This window comes from Stegostoma tigrinum, chromosome 6, assembly GCF_030684315.1.
Source record: "Stegostoma tigrinum isolate sSteTig4 chromosome 6, sSteTig4.hap1, whole genome shotgun sequence".
Lineage (NCBI taxonomy): Eukaryota > Metazoa > Chordata > Chondrichthyes > Orectolobiformes > Stegostomatidae > Stegostoma > Stegostoma tigrinum.
This window is the reverse complement of record NC_081359.1, coordinates 109,691,865-109,710,120: the sequence shown is the minus strand read 5'-3', so window position 1 is coordinate 109,710,120 and position 18,256 is coordinate 109,691,865. Positions and strand designations below refer to the sequence as shown.

General features: G+C 45.5%; 1 protein-coding gene across 5 annotated transcripts in view; it reads left to right on the top strand.

The window, feature by feature from the left end:
* Nucleotides 1–18,256, top strand: part of LOC125453591 (cGMP-dependent 3',5'-cyclic phosphodiesterase) — a 296,672-nt gene that overhangs the window by 217,876 nt on the left and 60,540 nt on the right. For all 5 annotated transcript variants that reach the window (XM_059646853.1, XM_059646852.1, XM_059646854.1 and 2 more), the window contains 3 exons: nt 41–171; nt 8,560–8,671; nt 14,136–14,175. In XM_059646853.1, coding sequence (XP_059502836.1) covers nt 41–171; nt 8,560–8,671; nt 14,136–14,175 — 283 coding nt within the window. The remainder of the gene's footprint in view (nt 1–40; nt 172–8,559; nt 8,672–14,135; nt 14,176–18,256) is intronic.

Here is an 18,256-nt window from a genome sequence, read left to right as displayed (position 1 = left end):
CTCTTTCTTTCTTTCACATTTCTCTCCAATCTTGTTTCAGGAGCAGCATCGTCAGCTAAACAACATCCTAGGATTCGAGGTTTACTCCATGTTGTGTGTTCCTGTCATCTCTAAAGCAACTGCGCAGGTAGTCGCCATGGGCTGTGCATTTAACAAGCGATCAGGCCATTAGTGAGTACAACGTCGCAATCGAAATGTTTAATGAGGCCTTAAAAAATGCAACCAAAACAGTTGGGTTAATTTTACAAGCAGTGGAATTGAAAAGCTGGGAGTCGATGATAAACTCGTACTTAGGTTTAGCCAGAGACCTCTGGGGAACTGCCCCTCATATTAACAGAAAGGAGGAAGGATCACTGGAGAGCACACAATATGATCCCATGTTAGTGGTCTCCATTCAAACTCTGGGGAAAGGATCACACTAGGCCCCTATTATAAGTGGCCTACCTGAGGAAGCAGAGAACGGCACAGGCTCGGAGGAGGCAGTTCAGTCCATCGGGACTATGCAGTACCATAGTTGGCTACCATGGGCGCTAGACCTGGTTGGATATTCTGCCTCCAACCGCTCTACCGAGCCAATCCCTTTATTCCACACCCATCTCCCCACCAAGAATATGTTTACAAATAATAATCAAAACTTAACATCAGCTTTGATGTCATGCTTGAGTCAGCCACGACATTGGTAGTGGGAAAACTGATGGAGCCCATAATATGGGACATGGTAAACATACACTTAGAGAAAAAAAATGAATGTAAGACAGCCAACATGGCTTTGTCATGGGTAGGTCATGCCTGACAAAATGTAATTGAGTTCTTTGCTAAGGTGACCCAGGCAGTGGAAGGAGGTGGTGCTGTGGATGTAGTACATTTGGTCTTTCGGGAAGTGTTTGGTATGGTGCCACATGGCAAGTTGGTTAGCAAATTAAAAATCTTTGGGACTGATGAGTCCTTGTCAGCATGTATTGGAAGTTAGCTAAAGGATAGGAAAGGATAGAGGGTAGGTATAGATGGGCATTTCTCAGATTGAGGACATGTTGAATGTGGTGTTCCCCATGGATTGGTGTTGGGACCAGGGCTTTTTCTGATTTGTACAAATGATTTTGAGATGGGTGTTGAGGTCAAAATCTCTAAATTTGCAGATGATACTAAGATAAGGAGATTAGCGGAATGTGAAGGTGTGGCTGATCAATGCCTGAGGGATATTGACAAGTTGGCCAAATGGGCAGATACCTGACAGATGAATTTCAGTGCAGAGCATTGTGAGATAATGCATTTTGATAGAGGAAACAAGGAGAGATAACACGGGGACAATGGTCCAACTTTGAGTAGAGTACAGGAGCAGAGGAACCTCGGGGTTTACATGCATGCTTCTCTGAAGGTGGCCAGGCAAGTGAGGCAGTTAAGGAGGCCTATAGGTTCATTGGGATTATAAATAGAGGCATTGAGTATAAAAGAAGGGGGTGGCACGGTGGCTCAGTGGTTCGCACTGCAGCCTCAGAGCGCCAGGGACTTGGGTTCGATTCCAGCCTCAGGCGACTGTCTGTGTGGAGTTTGCACATCCTCCCTGTGTCTGCGTGGGTTTCCTCCGGGTGCTCCGGTTTCCTGCCACAGTCCAAAGATGTGCAGGTTAGGGTGGATTGGCCATGCTAAGTTGTCCGTAGTGTTAAGGGGGTATGTGGGTTATAGGGGGATGGGTCTGGCTGGGGTACTTCAAGGCGCAGTGTGGACTTGTTGGGCCGAAAGGCCTGTTTCAACACTATAGGGAATCTAGTCTAATCTAATCAAATCTTCAGTCAGGCCACATTCAGAGTATTGTGTTCAGTTCTGGGCATCTTATTAAGAAAGGAATATTAAAGCCCTGGACAGAATTCAAAGTAGATCTAGCATGATACAAAGAATGAGGGATTTTAGATACAGGGAAAGATTAGAGAGATTGGCCTTATTCTCCTTGGAACAGAGAAGATTAAGAGGTGACCTTGTTGAGGTGCTGAAAATTGTTCATAATTTTGACAGGGTAAGGAAGGATATTCTACTTCCTCTCGTTGGTGTGGCAGTTACTAGAGGTGATTGTCAACAAGAGAGCTCAGAGTGAGATAGGGAGAAACTTCTTCACTCAGAGAGTAGTTAGGATTTGGAATGTGCTGCCTGGGTGAGAGATAGAGATGGTTTCCATAAGAGATTTCAAAAGGGAGCAGGACATATATTTGAAAGGAATGAAGTTAGCAGGTGATGGAGATGGGGCTGGACAGTGGGACTATCTGGGTAGTTCCTTCGGGAGCTGGTACAGACAAGACAGGTCGAATGGCCTTCTGCGCTGTAAAATTCTATGATTCGATGTTTCTATAAAAGCACCCAACAGAAAAACGTGCAGAAATGAAAATCAGGGATGCTCAGCAGGCCAGATTGGGGACGCTGAGATCTGAAATACCCTCCCAAGATCTTGTGTTACATCTTCTTCCATCTTCTGAGATAATTCTCTTCAGATTATAGATTATCTCCAGGGGTCACAGACTAAGAATATGGGGTACGCCATTTAGGACTGAGATGAGGAGAAATGTCTTCACCTGGACAGTGCAAAGCCTGTGGAATTCTCTCAATCAAAAAGCAGTTGAGACCAAAACATTGAATGTTTTCAAGAAGGAGTTAGATAGAGTTCTTAGAGATAAAGGGATCAAAGGGTGTGGGGGAGAAAGTGGGAACAGGGGACTGAGTTGGATGATCAGTCACGATCATGTTGAATGGTGGAGCAGGCTTGAAGGGCTGAATGGCCTACTCAATCTTTCATTGCTGGCAGGAGAAACTAAAGGCTCATTCGAAAAATGTTGTGTGCGATTTCCTGTGAACGTTTATTCATATTAGCAAATTGGCAAGGAGTGTTTGACAAATATCCTGAACTCCGGTAAAGGAAAGGGTTGGAGACAGGGCTCTGGGAGGAAGGTCATGTTGGGTAACCAATGTCAAGTGTGTTGACTGGGGGTGGCAAATGTGACCTGTTACATGATGATGTTTATACTCAACCAATGGTGAGTGAATTGGAGCATGGTTCTTGGACACAGGATTGCTTACAGTCATAATGGGAATTCCCCTTTCCTCATTCATTCATTGGATGTGAGTGTTCCTGCCTGGGTCCCACTTATTGCCCCAGCCACAGTTGCCCTTGAGAAACGTAGAAGATGAAATCAGGAGTAAGCCATTCGGTCCCTTGAATCTGCTTCACCATTCATTATGATCATGGCTGATCATCGAGCTCAATACTCTCATCCTGACCTGTCCCCATATCCCTTGTTTCCTTTAGACACAGGGGTGATATGAGTCTCACAGTTACACTACTCTCTGGGTGAAAAAGCTATCCACTTGAGTCTTACCACTCCATAACAGCTCTTCTCACATTAGTGATTGAACCTGAGGGTCTCTGTGCCTCAGATGAGGGGAGACGTTGAGAAGGAGAGTCCTACATGGTAACCTCAGCTGATGCAGGAACTGAACCCACACTGTTGGCACCACTCTGTATCACAAACCAGCCATCCAGCCAACTGAGCTAATGACAAGGTCGGAGTGAGCTGCCTTCTCGAACTACTGCAGCCCATGTGCTGTAGGTTGACCCGCAATGCCTTTAGGGAAGGAATTCCAGGACAGTGAAGGAATGGCGATGTATTTCCAAGTCAGGATGGTGAGTGACCTGGACAGGAACTTACATGGTGTTCCCATGTATTTGCAGCTCTTGTCCTTCTAGAAGGAAGTGGTCATGGGTTTGGAAGGTGCTCTTGAAGGGTCTTTGGTGAATTTCCGCAGTGCGTCTTGTAGATTGTACAATCACTGCTACTGAGCGTCGGTCGTGGAGGGAGTGGGATGTTTGTGGATGTGGTGCCAATCAAGCGGCTGCTTTGTCCTGGATGGTGTCGAGCTTCTTGAGTGTTGTTGGGGCTGCACCCATTCAGGCAAGTGGGGAGTATTCCATCCCACTCCTGCCTTGTGTCTTGTAGATGGGTCCCACTCAATGACACCCAGTTTGGATTCTGCCAGGGCCACTCAGCTCTTGATCTCATTATATCCTTGGTTCAAACATGGACAAAAGAGCAGAATTCCAGTGGGTGAGGTGAGAGTGACAAGGCTGCATTTGATGGAGTGTGGCATTGAAGAGCCCAAGCAGTACTGGAGTGAATGGAATTTGGGAGAAAACTCTTCATTGGTTGGAGGCATTCATGTTACAAAGGAAGGTGCTTGTGGGTAGTGGATGTCTGTCGTCTCAGCTGCAGGATCCTTCTGAAAGGTTCCTCAGGGTAGCATCCTTGGCCCAACCATCTTTAGCTTCTTCAGCAATGACCTTCCCTCCATCATAAGGTTAGAAGTGGGGATGTTTGTTAATAATTGCCCAATGTTCAGCACCACTTGCGACTCCTCAGGTGGTGCCATTGTCCTCATCCATCCCTTACCCCTCATTCCATTCTTCCCCCTCACTTTGCCAGTGAGCTGTGATTGGGTGAGACTCCATGCCTGTCAGTTTCCTTGCCATATCTCAATGGTTCACCAGCCTTCCTGTGTATTGATAGACAATTGTCTCCAGGGGGTGTTGGTGCTTCCCCTCTACCCTGTCATCCCCCCAACCTCCACAAAGCATACTTCCTGACCAACCTTAGGCAATGATCAGCAAATCCTGCATGTTCTCTTCTCCACTTTTCTCCCAATTCTGAATGTGTGTGTTTGGCACAGAGATTGAGTATTGTTTAAAAAAAAGACAGGTTTTGTTGAGATTATTTGCCTTGCTGTCACCAGGACAATTCGTAACGTTTTGTAATGTACAAGTCCAGCATTCTGGTTGGTTAGCAAGTGGAATCTTATCGGTACAGGCCGACCAGAGATAATGTACCAGTTAGATGATGACTGGGAGTTAACTGCCAAGCTTTGTTTAACTACCATCTCGAAGGACAAGGGCAGCAGATACATGGGAACGCCATCACCTACCAATTCCCCTCCAAGCCACTCACCATTTTGACATGAAACTATATCACCATTCCTTCATTGTTGTTGGGTCAAAATCCTGGAATTCCCTCCCTGAGGGCAGTGTGGGCCTACCTACAGCTCATGGACTGCAGTGGTTCGAGAAGGCAGCACACCCCCACCTTCCCAAGGGAATGTAAAGACAGGCAATAAATGCTGAGCCCAGCCAGAGAAACCCATGCCACATGATCAAATAAAAAGAAACATTAATCATGGCAGGATAAGTCTCGTTTGGTAAAGTCATTGCCTTGAAAAATGAACTGATTGTTGCCTATTTTGTTGAGTTGAGGTATATCTTCATTCTGTCTGCAATGACCAGGACCCCGAGTATCAATATACACATGTAACTTTGAATACACACCTGTGTGTCACACTGCAAGCCCAACTGATCATCCTAAATTAGTTGTCAGTGTAATTCTTCACACAGTGGGGATTATTTAGCAATAGTTTAGCAATGTGGAGCGTGCAGTCCCCCTCACACTCACCCTGAACCCAGCACCAACTAGTGATTTAATGTAGAGTCTTCATGCCTTTACCGTTGACTTTTTGACTCTCCTGTATTCATTGTCTGTCTCTCCAGCTATCCCTCTGTCTCTCCTCATTCCTCTTACCTCTCTCTTTCATATCTTTTCTCACTCCTTCTCCATTTCTGCCTCAGAATCACAGAAGTGCCACTGCACAGAAAGATACCATTCTGGCCATTATGTGTGCATCAGCTCTCCAAATGATTGTGATGACTGCAAGCTTGCTCCTGCCTTTTCCCTTGTGAATTATTTTTATTTAAATAACCACCCAATGCCCCTCTTCAATGCCTCAATTGAATCTGCCTCCACCACACTTACATGCAGTGCATTTCCAGATCCTAACTAATGTACAACTGTATGCAATATTCTTGCTGAGGGTCTAACACGGGTCTTGTACAAGTTCAGCATCACCCCTTGGCTCTTGTACTCTGTCCCCTATTAATAAGGCTGAGCACACTATGCTTTATTAACTGCTCCCTCTACCTGTCCTGCCAGCTTCAATGATCTGTGCATATGTTCACACAGCTCCCTCTGCTCCTGCACCACCTTTACAATTGTACGCCACATTTTTATTTTGTCTTCCACTGTTTTTCTGACCAACATGCATCACCTCACACTTCTCTGCATTGATTCTCATCTTATTTGCCCATTCCACCAGCTTGTCAATGTCCATCTGGAGCTCCACACTGTCCTCCTCATGGTTAACAGTTCTTCCACTTTAGATTAGGTTATTAATATATTTCCAGGTAAAGCAAGGGTCCCAATACTGGTTCCTGGGGAACTCCACTATAAACTATCCTCCGGCTTGAAAAATATCCATTGACTATGACTCTCTGTTTCCTATCACTCAGCTGGTTCTATGTCCACATTGTTACGGCCCCTTTTATACCATGATGTCTAACTTTCCTCAAAAGTCTGTTGTACAGGAGTTGGGACGTATGTTGAGGTTGTACAGGACTTTGGCGAGACCTCTGCTGGAGCACTGTGTCCAGTTCTGGTCTCCCCGTTATAGGAAGGATACTACTAAGCTGGAGAGAATTCAGAAAAGATTTACCAGGATGTCACTGGGAGTGGAGGGTCTGAGTTATGAAGAGGGAGACTGGATTGCCTAGGACTTTTTTCCACTGGAGCGTAGGAGATTGAGGGGTGACCTTATAGAGGTTTATAAAATCAAGAGGGGTGTGCATAAAGTGATCAAGCCTTTTCCCTAAAGTAGGGGATTTCAAGAGTTGCGGGGATATTTTTAAGGGGAGAGGAGAAAGATTTAAAACAGATATGAGGGGCAACTTTTTTACTCAGAGAGTTGTTTGTTTGTGGAATGAACTTCTGAGGAAGTGGTGGATGGGGGTACAGTTACAACATTTAAAAGACATTTGGATAAGTAGGTGAATAAGAAATGTTTGGAGGGATATGGGCCAGGAGCAGGCAGGTGGGACTAGTTTAGTTTGTGAACCTGGTTGGACCAAAGAGTCTGTTTCCATGCTGCATGACTCTATGACAATGACTGTAAGGAGTTAGATATAGCTCTGAGTACTAAAGGAATCAAAGGATATGGAGAGAAAGCAGGAACAGGGAACTGAATTGGATGATCAGCCGTGATCACATTGAATGGTGGAGCAGGTTTGAAGGGCTGAATGGCCTACCCCCTGCTCTTATGTGTCTATGTTAAGTTCCCTCAGGATTTTATATGTTTTAATCAGTTCGCCTCTTACTCTTTCAAACTCTAATGGATACAGGCCCAGTCTGCCCAAACTTTGGTCTTTTATATAACCCACAACCACATCCCCTCCCAGTCTAAAGATTCTCATCATGTAGCTCTTTGTTGTTATTTATTTTGGCCAATCAGTGATGACAGACTGGAAGACCTGGGGGTCTGGGTTGGTGAACCAGATTGAAGGGGGGATTTTTAAAAGTTATATCATGGGCTGAGGACATCACTGGCTTGGCAGCATTTATTGGATAACTGCAATCAGAGATCACCCACATAGCTGTGAGTCTGGAGTCACGTGTAGGCCAGACCAGGTAAGGATGGCAGCTTCCTCCCTTAAAGGACATTGGTGAACCAGACGGGCTTTCCCCTCACAATTGACAACAGCGTCATGGATTTCAGATGTTCTTTAATTGAATTCAAATTCCACCATCTGCCACGGGGATACAAATTTGGGTCCCCACAACATTACCTGGATCTCTGGATTAACAGTCTAGGGATAAGACCACTAGGCCCTCACCTCCCCCTCATGGATGGACTTACAATGGAGGTGATATCGCTAAGGGTCAATTAATTGGTCCCGAGGATGAGGGGTTGTCCTATGATGAGTGGCAGAGGAAATTGAGCCTGTTCTCTCTGGAGTTTAGAAGAATGGGAGGTTATCTCATTGAGATACATAGGATTCTGAAGGAACTTGACAGGGTAGACCCTGAGAAATTGTGTCCTCTGGACAGGGAATCTAGAACTTGGGCTGGACTGTGTGTGCCAGGGGGTCAAAATCTCAGGAAAGGGGGCCGATCATTTTTGCATGCTTGCCTTCATTGCTCAGAACATTGAGGTTAGGATTTGGGATGTCTTGCTGTGGCTGAGCAGGACTTTGGTGATGCCATTTTGAGAAAATTGCTTACAATTCTGGTCTCCCACCTGCAGGAAAATATATTTTAAACTTGACAGGATGCAGAAAAGATTTACAAGAATCTTAAAGAATAAAGTGTGGAGCTAGATGAACACAGCAGGCCAAGCAGCATCACAGGAGCACAAAAGCAGATGTTTCGGGCCTAGACCCTTCATCAGAGAGGGGGATGGGGAGAGGGAACTGGAATAAATAGGGAGAGAGGGGGAGGCGGACCAAAGATAGAGAGAGAAAGAGATTCCAAGAGAGTTGCAGTGGGAGAGAGATTATCTCTGATACAATGATGCAGCAAGCTCGATGGGCTGAATGGCCTACTTGCGCACTAATTGCTGGTGTGTTGGTGTCTTTTCTAATGTGGGAAGATTATTCACAGCAAAGCTTATAACCCACCCAACTGTGTGCACTGTCTTTCTCTGCAGTTACACTGAAGTGGATGAGCACAAGATTCGACATTGCTTCCGGTACACAGCGACAGTCCTGACAAGCACAATGTCTGTTCAGAAGGAGCGCAAACTAAAGTTTGAATGTCAGGTAATGTGGCTGACAGGCTCAGGGCTTACACCAGCTCCTCACTGATCTGAGCTTTCATAACAATGTTCCACCAAACACACCCACCCCCATGCATGGCCTGAGAGGCTCAACTTTGGCTTGGGAGGACCTCAAACACTTGGGAGTCAGGGGGTTAAGGGTTCAATTCCCATTCCACAGATACATTGGCAAACTTAGGGCTGAAGCAAATAAAGACAGTCAGCGCTGAGGGAGCGCCGCACTGTCGGAGGGTCAGCGCTGAGGGAGCGCCGCACTGTCGGAGAGTCAGAGCTGAGGGAGTGGGCACTGTCGGAGGGTCAGTGCTGAGGGAGCGCCACACTGTCGGAGGGTCAGTGCTGAGGGAGTGGGCACTGTTGGAGGGTCAGTGCTGAGGGAGTGGGCACTGTTGGAGGGTCAGTGCTGAGGGAGAGTGATCCCTAATACCACCCATCTTCTCCCCATGTTGCTGAAACCACCCAATCTTCTCCCTGTATCCCTGAATCTCATCTACCCACCTTCGCCTTGAATCCCTCAGCTGCACCTATTGTTGCCCCCCTCAGTATGGACAAAGTTCTGGGGATTCGGGGTTCAGGGTGAGAATGTAGCCCATTTCCACTTCCCTTTGGGAACAGAGTAAAGGGGTTGAAGGTCGAAGAACCTTGGCTGGTGAATTTACTCTGCAGTTTAGGGGATGAGGCTGAAACTGAAGGTAAAGGAACTTGTATCTGTTCCTGGTGGTCAGGAACCTGCAAGGCTACACAGCAGCGGCTAGAATGGACGGCTTGTTTATTGAACACAGCACAGACCTGATGGGCCAAATGGCCTCTCTCTCCGTGTGCCTTTTCAATTGTTCTGCGGCTGGAAGGAGTGTTTCCAGGCATTTCAACTGGATTAGCATGACTCAAATTTCCAGGTCCTGCCCCTTGCCCTGAGCTCCCCACATTTAGGGTAACTGGAGAGAATCCATCAAGCTATCCTGTCATTATCCCAAAAACCCAAGGTTAGACACGAGCAAACACGGACAAAAATGCACTGACCCATACACACAAACACAGGAACAAAAGCCAAATACTGCTGCGGGTGGAAATCTGAAACAGAAAACATATGACCAAGGAACAACAGTAGGTCATTCAGCTCTTCTAGCCTGCCCTGCCGTTCAATGACTTTAATCTCAGCTCTACATTGTTCCCTGAGAATCTTTTAGCCCCTTGATCATCAAAAATCTAGCCACCTCTGCCTTAAAAATATTTCAAGTTTTTATATCCGCTACCTTTTGAGGACAGGAATTCCAAAGACTCTCATTCCTCTGAGGGAAAGGAAATGTCTCCTATTCTTTGTTTTAAATCAGAGCCCCCTTATTTTGGACGTATGAGCCATAGTTCTCAATTCTCCCCCTAGGAGAAATATCCTTGCTGGAATGCTGGCAGCATCTGAGGAGAGAGAAACAGCGTTAACGTTTCAAGCCCAGTGTGACTTTCAGTCGATCTGGACAGGCTCATTGCACATGTTTGGCTGCATGTGTGTGTGTTAATGAGGGATAGAGCGTGTTCTTTGTAATCAACTCCAGGACAAGGTCATCGCTGAATGGGACAATAAATATTGCCTGTCTCTGGTTGCCCCTTGAGAAGGTGGGGGTGAGCTGCTGTCTCGAACCGCTGCAGTCCATGTGCTGTAGGTTGACCACAGTGTCCCTTATGGAGGGATTTCCAGGATTTTCACCCGGCGACACTGGAGGAACGGCGATATATTTCCAAGTCAGGATGGTGAGCGGCTTGGAGGGGAACTTGCAATGGGGTTGGTGCTCACGTGTATCTGCTGCCCTTGTCCTTCTAGAAGGAAGTGGTCATGGGGTCGGAAGGTGCTGTTTGAGGACTTTTGGTGAATTTCTATGTGCCTCAGAGAGAGAGAGAAAGCATATGAATAGACAAGAGATAGTGTGTGTGTGTATGTCAGCAGATACGTGTGTGCTAGATTGTGGATGTAACCAAAGGAGAGTGTTGGGAGCTTCAAAGAGTTGAGTGTTAGTGGGAGATAGTGTGTAAGTGATTGTGTGTAAATTTGAAGTCTGTTTGCTGGAGGGACGATCAGAAACAGCCCTGATGTTCTACACTTCTGGATGACGATAGTCAAGACTAGCAAAGCTGCCCAGTGCCTCCTGTTCATATCCAATGATTGCTAACACCATGCAGAGAGTCAGTGAGACAGTGAAAGAAAATGAACAAATGTAATAATATAGAATGAAAACAGAAATTGCTGGAGCAATTGGGTACTACTTGAGTTTCAGGGGAGGTTGAATAGGCTGGGACTCTTTTCCCTGGAGCATTGGAGACTGAGGGGTGACCTTACAAAGGTCTATAAAATCATGAGAGGCACAGACAAGGTGTACAGCCAACAGCTTTTCCCCAGGTTGGGTAGTCTAAAACCAGAGGGCAGAAATTTAAGGTGAGAGGGAAGAGATACAAAAGGGCCTAGAGGGGCAAGTTTTGCACAGAGAATTGTGAGTGTCTGGAATAAGCTGCCAGTGGTAATGGTGGAGGTGAGTACAATTTTGCCATTTAAGAAACATTTTGACAGGTACATGGATGGGAAAGGTACAGAGAGATATGGACCAAACACAGGAAAATGGGTGGATTGGTGGATTGGGTGAATAACGTTGCTGGTGGATCCAAAGAAAGAGAATTCATGGAATGTTTGCAGGATGGTTTTTTGGAACAGCTTGTGATGGAGCCCACAAGGGAGCAGGCTATTCTGGACTTAGTGCTATGTAATTAGCCTGACTTTATAAAAAAACCATAAAGTAAGGGAACACTTAGGAGGCAGCGATCATAATATGGTAGAGTTCAGTCTGCAGTTTGAAAGAGAGAAGGCAAAATCGGATGTAATGGTGTTACAGTTAAACAAGGGTAATTACAGGGGCAAGAGAGAGGAATTGACAAAAATCGACTGGAAGCAGAGCCTAGCGGGGAAGACAGTAGACCAACGGCAGGAGTTTCTGGATGTAATTGAGGACACAGTACAGAGGTTCATCCCAAAGAAAAGAAAGATTATCCGGGGTGGGATTAGACAGCCATGGCTGGCAAAGGAAGTCAGGAAATGTATCAAAGAAAAAGAGACAGCCTATAAAGTGGCCAAGGGCACTGAGAAATCAGAAAATTGGAAAGGCTACAAAAACAAACAGAGGATAACAAAGAGAGCAATAAGGAAGGAGAGGATCTAATATGAAGGTAGGCTAGCTAGTAATATTAGAAGTGATAGTAAAAGCTTCTTTCAATACATAAGAAAGAAACGAGTGGCAAAAGTAGATATTGGGCAGCTCCAAATTGATGCTGGAAGGCTAGTGATGGGAGATAAGGAAATAGCTGAAGAACTTAATAAGTACTTTGCGTCAGTCTTCACAGTGGAAGACATGAGCAGTATGCCAACAATTAGGGAGAGCCAGGGGGCAGAGTTGAGTACGGTAGGCATTACAAAAGAGAAGGTGCTAGAAAAGCTAAAGGGTCTAAAAATTGATAAATCTCCTGGCCCTGATGGGCTACATCCTAGAGTTCTGAGGGAGGTGGCTGAGGAAATAGCAGAGGCTTTGGCTGTGATCTTTCAAAAGTCACTGGAGTCAGGGAAAGTCCTAGATGATTGGAAAATTGCTGTTGTAACTCCCTTGTTTAAGAAAGGATCAAGGCAAAAGATGGAAAATTTAGCCTAACCTCGGTAGTTGGTAAAATTCTAGAATCCATTGTGAAGGATGAGATTTCTAAATTCTTGGAAGTGCAGGGTCAGATCAGAACAAGTCAGCATGGATTTAGTAAGGGGAGGTCGTGCCTGACAAACCTGTTAGAATTCTTTGACGAGGTAACAAGTATGTTAGACCAGGGAAATCCAGTAGATGTTATCTATCGAAACTTCCAAAAGGCCTTTGATACAGTGCCTCACGGGAGGCTGCTGAGTAAGGTGAGGGCCCATGGTGTTTGAGGTGAGCTACTGGCGTGGATTGATGATTGGCTGTCTGACAGAAGGCAGAGAGTTGGGATAAAAGGCTCTTTCTCGGAATGGCAACCGGTGACGAGTGGTGTCCTGCAGGGTTCAGTGTTGGGGCCACAGCTGTACACCTTATATATTAATAATCTGGATGAAGGGACTGGGGGCATTCTGGTGAATTGTGCCAATGATACAATGATAGGTGGACAGGCAGGTAGTACTGAGGAGGGGGGGTGCTGCAGAAAGATTTAGACAGTTTAGGAGAGTGGTCCAGGAAATGGCTGATGAAATTCAATGTGAGTAAATGTGAGGTTTTGCACTTTGGAAAAAAGAATACAGGCATGGACTATTTTCTAAATGGTGAGAAAATTCGCAAATCAGAAGTACAAAGGGATCTGGGAGTGTTGGTCCAGGAATCTCTAAAGTTTAACTTGCAGGTAGAGTCCATAATTAAGAAAGCGAAGGTAATGTTATCGTTTATCTCAAGAGGGTTGGAATATAAAAGCAGCGATCTGCTTCTGAGGCTTTATAAAGCTCTAGTTAGGTCCCATTTGGAATACTGTGTCCAATTTTGGGCCCCACACCTCAGGAAGGACATACTAGCCCTGAAGCATGTCCAGCGGAGATTCACACGGATGATCCCTGGAATGGTAGGTTTATCGTATGATGAATGGCTAAGGATCCTGGGATTGTACTCATTAGAGTTTAGAAGGTTGAGGGGGGATCTAATAGAAACTTACAAGATAATGTATGGCTTAGAAAGGGGTGGGGCTAGGAAGTTGTTTCCGTTAGGTGGAGAGACTAGGACCCGTGGGCACAGCCTTAAAATTAGAGGGAGTCAATTCAAAACTGAAATGAGATGACATTTCTTCACTCAGAGAGTGGTGGGCTTGTGGAATTCATTGCCATGGAGTGCATTGGAGGCGGGGACGTTAAATGCCTTCAAGGCAGAGATCGACAAATTCTTGATCTCAGAAGGAGTCAAGGGCTACGGGGAGAGTGCAGGGAAGTGGAGTTGTAATGCCCATCAGCCATGATTTAAATGGCAGAGTGGACTTGATGGGCCAAATGGCCTTACTTCCACTCCGACGTCTTATAGTCTTATGGTCTAAAATGGGATAACAAGGTGTAGAGCTGGATGAACACAGCAGGCCAAGCAGCATCAGAGGAGCAGGAAGACTGACGTTTCGGACCTAGACCCTTCTTTGGAAAATGGGACTAGTTTAATTGTGAAAACTGGGCAGCTTGGCCTGTTTCATAGCTGAAAACATTTATGACTCTAAATCAGCAAATCTGTGGGGAGAAAGCAGCACTACCATGTCAACTCCAATTCCCTTTCTTCTGAACTGGAACAGTAGTATGGGGGAGTTGCTCACCTTTTCCTTCTGCCCAATAACAGTGAACTTTGGATTGAGGTCTGTTTGCCTGTTGACCATATTAATCACAAAACTGTCACTAAATTGTATTCTCTTTCTCTCTCTCCGTCTCTCTGCAGGCCTTACTTCAAGTTGCCAGGAACCTCTTCACACATTTGGGTAACTAGACCTGTTTTGTCACCCGCTTATAAAAGAGATTTGAAAAGATAAAATGTAATAGTTCACCATAATCCTGATCAGAGATGGAAAATTGTGGAAGTCTTGGGCAGGCCGACAGAGAGAACAGCTACAGTCAGGACTTTGGAGGTGGGGTGTGTGTGTGTGTGTGTGTGTGTGTGTGTGTGTGTGTGTGTGTGTGTGTGTGTGTGTGTGTGTGTGTGTGTGTGTGTGTGTGTGTGTGGTGCTGATTAATGCCCAGTATCAGGACGGTTGGCCATGGCATTGGAATCCCCACAAGGCTGAAAAAGGCCATTTGGCCCATTGAGTTTGCACTGACCCTCCAAACTGCAACCTACTTGAATCAAGTTCCCCCCTTCCCCATCTCTGTAATGTTGCATTTACCGTGGCCAACCCACCTAGCCTCCAAAACCCTGGACACTATGAATAATTTATCATGCCCAACCCACCCAACAGCTGCACATCTTTGCACTGTGGGAGGAAACCCATGCAGACACGGAAAAAATGTACAAACTCCACACAGACAGATGCCCGAGGCTGGAATCGAACCTGGGTCCTTGGCATCTTGAGGCAGCAGTGTTAACTACCGAGCCACCGTTCCACCCAGAGGGTTGCCCATTTAACCAGCACTTCGGCCCCAACGCTATTTTCCCACACTGTCTCTGTATCTCCTGGTGCCGTTACTATCTAGCCATGAAAGAAAGCTACGCATCTCAGTTCCACCTCTTGTAGTCTTGCCAACTACTGAATAAATTCCTCAAGGATTTGTCATACGACCTCCTGCCTCCAAATACTCTGCCTCCCGTCTCTCCGTTGGTCAGCTGACCTTAATGCTTCCATGGTGACACTCAGCTAATTGGGAATAAATCGCACTCATCCTTAGCCTAAATGATAAAATATAATAGAATATAAAGAAAATACTGCAGGTGCTGGAAACCTGAAATGCTGGAAAAACTCAGCAGGCCTGGCCACCATCAGTGGAGAGTGAAACAGAGATAACATGTAAAATGACATTTTAAAAATATTTGTCCAGAAGATGTGGGTTATTTATTTATTACCCAGAGGACAGTTAAGAGTCAATGATAATGCTGTGAATCTGGAGGCACACGTAGGCCAGATCAGGCAAAAATGACAGATTTCCTTCCCTGGAGGACATTAAATGGGTTATTCCCCCTAACAAATATTAACAGCACATTGATCATTAGACTCTTAACTCCAGACTTTTTATTTGCCACGGTCAGATTTGAACCTATATCCAAGGATGTTGTCTGGGTCTCTGGATGACAAGCGTAGGGATAAAACCATTAGGTCACCCTGTTCAGGGCTGAGCTGATTGTTCTGAAGAAGAGCCAGATGCATCTCAAAACATTTTACTCTCTATCTTTCTCCACAGAGGTTGCTCGACATGCTGAGTTTCTCCAGCACACTCTGTGTTTGTTTCATCATGAGCTCATTGGCAGATTCACAGCTCTTAGCCAAAGCATGTATGTTTACTCTCCTCTCCACCAATTGTCCATTCCTACTTTCATCTATTTCACGCAAAGACTGGAGAAAGTATTTAACAATGAGTAATCTGTTTTCATTCTCCACCTGGGTATATTTCCCCGACTGGAGCAACCTTGAGATTAATATTCAGTGTTTGGAATCTCCTGCGTGATCCTCAAGGGGAGATATTTAGGCCATCAGTGTTACCTGCATTGACCAGGAGACCGATCTCTGAGGTACCCTGTTGGGGTGATTAATGAGTGAGCTGTCTTCTTGAATTGCTGCAGTCCATGTGCTGTAAATATACCCACAATGCCCTTAGGGAGGGAATTCCAGGATTTTGACCCAGCGACAGTGAAGGAACAGCAATATATTCCCAAGTCAGGATGGCGAGTGGCTTGGAGGACAACTTGCAGGGGGCGGTGTTCCCATGTATCTGCTGTCCTTGTCCTTCTAGATGGAAGTGGTCGTGGGAGAATCTAGGAGCAGAGGACACAATCTCAGAGCAAGGGTTGCCCTTTTTACTATAATTCATTCTCAGGCATGTGGAAATCACTGCACATCACTATTTATTGCCTTTTCCCTAAAGAGTCAACCACATTGCTGTGGGTCTGGAGTCACATGTAGGCCAGACCAGGTAAGGATGGCAGTTTCCTTCTGTCAGGATGCATAGCAAACCATTGATTTTTCCCAATGACAATGGTCATAAGATTCTTACTTCCACATTTTCATTGGATTTAAACCCCACCATCTGCTATGGTGAGACTCAAACCTGGGTTGCCAGAACATTAACCTGTGTCTCTAGATTAATAGTCCAGTGGTAACATCGCTAGGACATCACAGACAGTGTTTAAGACAGAGATCAGGAGGAATTTCCTCTCTCAGAGGGGAGTGAATCAGTGGAATTCTTTAATGTAGAGTGCTGGCGAGGCTGGGCCATTGAGAATATTCAAGGCTGACACAGACAGATTTTTAGTCACGAAGGGAATCGAGGTTTATGGGGAAAAGGCAGGAGAGTGGACATGAGGAGTAACAGATCAGCCACAATCCCATTGAATGATAGAACAGACTCGATGGGTTGAATAGCCTGCTTCAGCTCCTAAGTCTTCTGGTTTTACAGCACGCCTGTAGAAGGTACACACTGCTGTCGTGAATGTCGGTTGTCGGTGGTTAACGGATGTCGATGGTGAGACCTCCTCGGAGATACTCCAGAAGATGCTGCCTTATAGTTTGTGTTGTATTGTATTTGTCAGCCACATATTGTTTAATTTGTGTTATTTCAGTTCCTCTGCACTGTAGCTGTCAAAAGGCGGATAAAATTTGATTTATTATTCATGTTATGCTAATACCTTACCACGCTGATAAAAAATAACATCATTTCCCCCGATTGTTATTGAAAGCTCTTTCTGTTCTTCAAACAGCCTGGGGCTGGCTGTTTGCCTTCATATTGTATAACATCGTAAGGGGCTTATGGTTACAATGATATTGATGGATATGGAGATATCCCTATATCGAGGGTGGCAATGGGCTGGTGGTGTTATTACTAAAATAGTAATCCCGAGACCTAGGTAATGGTGTGGGCACTTGGGTTCGATTCTAGCCTTGGAGTTTTAATTCACTCAAAAACAAAACAAAATCTGGAATTAGGAATCTAGTAATGATTGTGCAACCATTCCCAACTGTTGTAAAGGCCCATCTGCTTCATTAATGCCCTTTAGAGATGTAAATCTGCCATCTTCACCTGGTCTGACCTACATGTGACTCTTAAATGCCCTCTGTAATAGCTGAGCAAGGGCAATTAGGGATGGGCAACATAAGTTTGTTGAGTTATACACACAGAGGGTGAGTGAAAAAATGATATGGTAGCTATTATTGAGACCTGCCTCAGGTAAGGGCATAACCTATAGGAAAGATGTTGTTAAACTTGAAAGGGTACAGAAATGATTTACAAGGACGTTGCCAGGGTTGGAGGGTTTGAGCAACAGGGAGAGGCTGAACAGGCTGGAGCTATTTTCCCTGGAGTGCTGGAGGCTGAGGGGTGACCTTATAGGGTGATGGACATGGATAGGACCCGATCTTTTTCTCAAAGTAGGGAAGTCCAGAACTAGCAGGCATAAGTTTAAGGTGGCGGGGGGGAGATCTAAAGGGGACCTAAGGGGCAAATCTTTTCACACAGAGGGTGGTATGTGTATAGAATGAGATGCCAGAGGAAGTGGCAGAGACTGAAAAAATTACAACATTTAACAGGATGGGTATATGAACAGGAAGGGTTTAGAGGGATATGAGCCAAATGCTGGCAAATGGGACTAGATTAACTTAGGATATCTGGCTGGCATGGACAAGTTGGACCAAGGGGTCTGTTTCCATGCTGTAACTCTGTTTGGTGTTAAATATTCTTGGATATAAGATCTTCAGGAGAGATGAGAAAGAGGCGTGGCAGCGTTGATTATGGAGACAATTGCAGGACTGAAGGCAGGGTGCCTGGGGAAGGGACAAGGATGGGATCTGATTGACTGGAGCCGAGGACATTACATTGTCCGGTTGAGACAGTAGGTTATCACCAATAGATTGTTGTGAT